General features: G+C 40.1%; 1 protein-coding gene across 1 annotated transcript; it reads left to right on the top strand.

The window, feature by feature from the left end:
* Positions 1-851: 851 nt before the first annotated feature.
* On the top strand, positions 852-2,533 carry SPZ1 (spermatogenic leucine zipper 1). Its single transcript, XM_077759827.1, has one exon. The coding sequence runs from the start codon at positions 1,107-1,109 to the stop codon at positions 2,214-2,216; it is 1,110 nt and encodes a 369-aa protein (XP_077615953.1). The 5' UTR covers positions 852-1,106; the 3' UTR covers positions 2,217-2,533.
* Positions 2,534-6,244: the final 3,711 nt, after the last annotated feature.

Below are 6,244 nucleotides of genomic sequence, written 5' to 3'. Positions count from 1 at the left end.
TCACCTAAAGGAGGGGCTTGAGCTCACCTATCATTGGATCTGAACTACGAACCGTGAGATCATGATCTGGGCTGAAGTTAGATGCTTAACAACTGAGCCCCCCAGGCATCCCTGGAATATTTTTGGATGGCGCAATTTCTGACGTGATTTCTCTAAATTCACAAAGACATGCAGCACTTTTGGGGTTCTATCTTTTTTTAAAGTTTTTAATGGTTTTTTTTTAATTACATTGAGAGAGAGAGAGCAGGGGAGGGTCAGAGAGAGAGGGAAATACAGAATCTGAAACAGGCTCCAGGCTCTGAGCTAGCTGTCAGCACAGAGCCCGATGAGGGGCTTGAACCCACGAACTGTGAGATCATGACCTGAGCCAAAGTCAGTCGCTTAGCCAACTGAGCCACTCAGGCACCCCTTGGGGTTCTCTTTTGTAAGGACAACTTTCTTTTATGGTAGCATCTCTGTTAGGAGCAATAAAGTTCCAAGGTGTTGTGAATGTCCATTGAGGATTTCTCACATCATACACTTAGGTGGCAAACAATAACAACAACAACAACAACAAACCCATGCTGCAGTTGAGTTTGGGTTGTAGGTAGTGGAGATGATGTAGGGAAGTCACTGAATACAGTTAGAATGAGTTGAATAAAAACCTAGAAAAGTAGGGAATTTTGGAAAGGACTGGCATAAAGGTCTTTCTGGGATGAGGAGTAGGAGTAGCTCAAGGTTTATTTTGATTCATGAGTCACTGGGTAGGTGTTTAAGAGGTTTCTATTGTGAAACGGAAGCTGGAGATAGGCCACAATAGTGCAGTGACAGAATAAAGACCTGGTTGCTAGGGTCAGGGAATAAACACCAGAAGCCTGGAGAAGGAGAGATGGACCCTAGCTCCTGGTCCCCTTTCCTACCCACCCTCCCCCCAGGTCATCTGAGATGTCATCTTCCACTTAAACATCGTCTCCCTGGTTTGAGACCTTAACTCTGGTTTCTGGACTTCTGCTTAGTTTCACATTCCCTACCCATTTGAATAGAGAGGACGACCACCTTCCCTTCCTGGAATTTCTGAGGTTTTCTGCTTGCCACATGCCTTAATCACCAGGCCTAACTCAGCTGAGATGGAAGTGTCCGCCCCCTCCAAAACTCTTAAACCTACTCCTGATCTCAATCAAGATTCCTTGGACCCTGGGATTATCATTGCCTTATTCGAAATTGGATCCCATCCACCTGTCTTCTGGGGTTCTCTCCCTTCCCTAAATAATAGTGGCCATCAAGTAACTGAAAAACAGACTGCACAGAAGTTTGAAAATCTCTTAAAAGAAATTAAAGATATCATTAAAAACGTGACAAGTTGTGGAGAGAAGATCACGGAAGCAAAAGATTCTTTTGTGGAAACCCATATGCCTGAGGATGTGTCAGAACTCAAAGAAAAAATCAGAGAACTTGATAAGATAAATAAAGTGTTCCTAAACAACTTGATTGATATTTCAGACCTAGAGAGAGAACAGAATGCAAAGAAACAGGAGATGATACTGGAAAACCAGAATGTCAAGGACACAGTACAAGCCTTTAGAAGGGATTTGGTAAATCATTCAGAAAAAAACAGACCCTTTAATGAAACTCAACTAACTGAGGAAAAAGCAAATTACAGACACTCTTATGTTCAAGAAGAAAACAGCAAACTTAGGAGAAACATGGAACAGTTGCTACAGGAAGCAGAACACTGGAATGTACAACATACTGAGCTTAGTGAACTAATAAGATCATGTCACAAATCGCAGAAAGACATACAAGAAACTTTTAAAAATGATGGAGTGCATTTCCAAACTCAACCAAATAACGTGGTGTCAGCTAAGCAGGAACTGGAGGAACAAGTGAAGAAACTGGAACGTGACACGTATTCATTGCATCTGATTGCAGCTTTGCTGAAAAATGAATGCCAAATCTTACAGCAGAGAGTAGAGCTTCTCAAGGAACTCCATCATCAGGAAGAGGGAACTTGGCAAGAGAGGCTAATTCAGATAAATTGTGAGCAGGACAATAAAAAACAGGAGCTATCAGAAACAGAGTATAAGGAAAAAAAGCAAGAAAGAGATGGTGCTTCTCAGAAAAAAGGCAAAGTCTACAAAAGCCTGGATGCTTGTAGTAAGAAAGCTCTTCATAACCGCCTCAATGCTCATATTGCAAGAGGAGCTCGGAAAAAGAGGCTATTCAGCAGCCTAACTTAGAAAATACAAAAGTAGAAGAAAAGGCAGTTCTTCAAAAACTGTAATATGTCAACTCCAGGCATAATCAATCAGCACACCTAGGATAGATCTGCTGGTTCAACCAAGAGCGAGGATTAACACATTATTCATCACCTTAGTAATTACATAAGTCTGGGCTTTCATGACCAGAGTCAACAACAAGTTCATAACTTGTCATAGAATTTGCTTGTTTTTTTTGTAGTTATTAGATAAAGGTCCTATGACACTTTAACCAGGAAGGAGAAGTTACCAATCTAAATAATAAAGAACTAAATAAAAACAAGAATGAACAATGAGAAGTGTTTTTTTCTTTAATCACTTACTGGGTAAGGGGTGTTTTGGTGGGGAGAAGTATATAACACTTTAATTGTGTTCACTTTAATTGTGAACGTTTAAAGCTCACTTTTAAAATGTATGTTTCCTTTTCTTATTATCTGTTGAAGTGTGGGGAGTAGTGAAGTAAAGTAGTGAAAGCAAAAATGCTGATAACCCCAGAACAGTTTCTCTATTCTCATAAATCTCCCCATTCCCTAGCACTATTTTCCCCAATATTCCTCCCTTGATCCTCCACTAGTGAACAGCGGGCATACCAAGCAGCAGAGAGGCCTTTTGGGAAGGATACTTGAGCTGGTTTAGAATAGATGTGTGTCTGGATTTTGTTCTGCACTGGTAAAATGCCTCCCATTCCTCCAGGTGGGGGCAATAGAGTAACCCAGAGGAAAAAGCAGTATCTTTTTTTTTAAGTTTTTTACCGTCTATTCATTTTTGACAGAGACGGAGTATGAGGAGGGGAGGGGCAGAGGGAGAGGGAGACACAGAACCCAAAGCAGGCTCCAGGCTCCACGCTGTCAGCACAGAGCCCAACGCAGGGTTCGAACCCACAAACTGTGAGATCATGACCTGAGCTGAAGTCGGACACTCAACTGACTGACCTACCCAGGTGCCCCAAAAAGCAGTATCTTCTATTAAGGGAGCTGGACTTCTGATTCCAGAAAAAATAGAGTATATGTATCTCTTCCTCTTCCTCCTATTACGTATGCTAAAAACCCTGGACATTATGTATAAAACGAACATATGAAGTCTCTGAAAAATGGAAAGAATGAGATGGATTATCATCCAGAGACCCTGAGACTTAAGAAACAGCATGTTATTGAGGCCCCTAGGTTTCTTTTCTGACTCATATATCCCGGAAAGAATGTTGGAAGAGCCCACAACCCAGAAATGCCAATGTACATAGTCACACAAAAAAATATTCCCTTTGCCTCCTCTCCCTTGGCAAAGGATGTAGAAAGAGATAGTCTAAGAATGGAAAAGGAGAGGACAGGGACTCTAGGCAAACTGCATGGAAAATGGAAAATGCCTCTAACCTCACTCCACGTGTAAATACTGACTAGCAAGCCTAGACTTTCACCTTTGCCTGGTGGTAATGAGGTGCTCCTCCCCTTTTCTTCTGCGATGGTACAGAAGAAGCAGAGTGGGGACTCTGAAGTCCTACCTGCACTTGATGGTAACAACGTGGTCCTCCCCAAGCCCCTCGCCCAGTGGATTGGAATATCATGGAAGCCTTATGGTCCACTTAGATTTTTACACCATTTGTCTCCTGGCACAGCACTGGAGGAGGTCTGCTAAAAGAGAAGGTTTAATAAGATCCAGGGTCTCATATCATAATTCTAGAATATCCAGAATACATAGAAAAAATCACTAATTATACCGAGGACCAGCAAAATATCAACTTGAATGAGAAAAGACAACAGATGCCAATATGACATAGATATTGGATTATCAGATAAGGATGACATAGATGTTGGAATTATCAGATAAGGATCTTAACGTAGTCATTATAAAAACATGTCACTGAGCACACATTTGAAACGAAAAAAAAAGGAAGTCTCAGCAAATAGAAACTTTAAAGAAGAAATAAATGGAAATTGTTGTAAAATAAACTCACTGGATGGGCTTAACAGTAGAATGTTGACATCAGAAGAAAAATTCCATGAAACTGAGGATAAAACAATAGAAATTCCACACCCTGAACAATGGAGAAAACAGGCTAAAAAGAGTCTCAAGAACCTGTGGAATAGCAACCAAAGATCTGACATTGGTGTCATCAGGGACACCCCCTAAAAGGGGCAGAATGTGACCTGAAAAAGTATTCAATGAACATATGGCTAGAAATCCTACAAATTTAGTAAAGGCATCAAGCTACAGTCTCAAGAAACTGAGTGGACTTAAATAGTATAAACTCAAAGACGTTTGAGGCACTCAAATTTCTGAAACCTAAAGACAAAGTAAAAATCTTTTTTTTGGGTAATTTTTTAAATGTTTATGTTTGAGAGAGAGAGAGAGGGAGAGAGAGAAAGAGGGAAGGAGAAAGAGAATCCACTGATAGTGCAGAGCCCAACTCAGCCCTCAAACTCATGAATCCATGAGATCATGACCTGAGCTAAAGTTGGCCTCTCAGCCAACTGAGCAACCAACTTGGAGCAACCCAGGTGCTCCAAGACAAAGTAAAAATCTTAAAAGCAACTAGAAAAGATTCATCAGACTTAGGGGAACAATGATCCAAATGACAGTGAATTTCTCATCAGAAACCATGGAGGCCAGAAGGAAATAAACATATTTCAAGAACTGAAAGAAATGTGAACCAAGAATTATTTATCCAGTGAAAATATCCTTTAGGAATGAAGCTGGAATCAATACATTCTCAGAGGATAACTGAAAAAAATGGTCACAAATCCACATCTATCTGAAAACAATTAGAAAATGAAATTTTTAAGTGGGCAACCATGTTGCCCAGGCAGAAGGAAGAATTCATTTTGGAACCATGTGAGCTGTTGAGAAAATATTTTTGTATTTCTACACAAGGTTTTCTGAGCAAGTTTTGTGGAACTTTGAGTTCTTGGACTAAAAGCAAGCTCTAGAGAATAATTCAGAACTGCATGGATAATTAGAACTAAAAAGATGTAAGTTCGGGAGATGTGTGTTTTTGTTTCAAGTTGGGATGATGCTTGGGACTCTGGAGATATCTCTGAGTTGTTTTTTATTATTTTATTAAAAAATTTTTTTAATGTATTTTAAGAGAGACAGAGAGCGAGTGGGGGAGGGGGAGAGAGAAAGGGAGACAGAGTCTGAAGCAGGCTTCAGGCTCCAAGCTGTCAGCACAGAGCCTGATGTGGGGCTCGAACCCACAGACCGTGAGATCATGACCTGAGCTGAAGTTGGACGTTCAACCAACTAAGCCACCCAGGCATGCCTGAGATATCTCTGAGTTATAAAGCAGGAGACAATGGGTTTCTCTGGCCCCTGGAGAGATTTATTTACATTATGAAGAGGTTAGAGAGAGTACAAGAATTCTTTACATCTTGTCTTCAAGAAGCGAAGTGTTTTTCCCCTTTCTTTTAGAAGGGGAGGAATACAGCTGCCTTCTTTTCTACATAAATGCCTAGATTTATTTCCTCCCTCACAGTACAGACCCTGTTGCATGGAGGGTGACATCTGGTTCTCACTGCATCTCTCCAGGGATAAGAATTAAAGCAGGGGAACCAGCACAATTATTATTGTGTAAGTAATAATAATCTGTCTCTCATCCCAAAATGTCATGTGTGTATTCAGGGTTTTACAAAAATGAATATGAAAAACCCCACAAAGACAATCACAATCTCCACCATATTTTCTATTATGAATGAAGAAGCATGAGGAATAGGAATTTTTCATATGCCGGAAGTACTGAATATACAGTTTGCTTCCTACTCACAAATTTACAATTAAACAGTAGTTACTAAAGAAATTATATTTCCTTGCATTTGACTTTCCATCGAATGGAAACTACCATCTACACTATTCTAGTTTCTAGCCATCTTGATTAATAAAACATGCAGTTCATTTCTATACTTTACCAGACATACGGTTCATATTGCCAAGAAAGAAATTGTTGCTGAAATAAATTATAGTTTTTTAATTAAGTTCCTAATACAGCAAGCAATCTCTGCTCTATCAGACCTTCTAGATTT

The sequence above is a fragment of the Crocuta crocuta genome, unplaced genomic scaffold, assembly GCF_008692635.1.
Source record: "Crocuta crocuta isolate KB4526 unplaced genomic scaffold, BGI_CrCroc_1.0 scaffold162, whole genome shotgun sequence".
Classification (NCBI taxonomy): Eukaryota; Metazoa; Chordata; class Mammalia; order Carnivora; family Hyaenidae; genus Crocuta; species Crocuta crocuta.
Note: the sequence above shows the minus strand (reverse complement) of the source record. Positions and strands in the feature narration are given on the sequence as shown.

Bases quoted from the DNA above. Each gene is read 5' to 3' on its own strand.
- SPZ1 (XM_077759827.1), top strand. From the start codon at position 1,107: ATGGAAGTGTCCGCCCCCTCCAAAACTCTTAAACCTACTCCTGATCTC.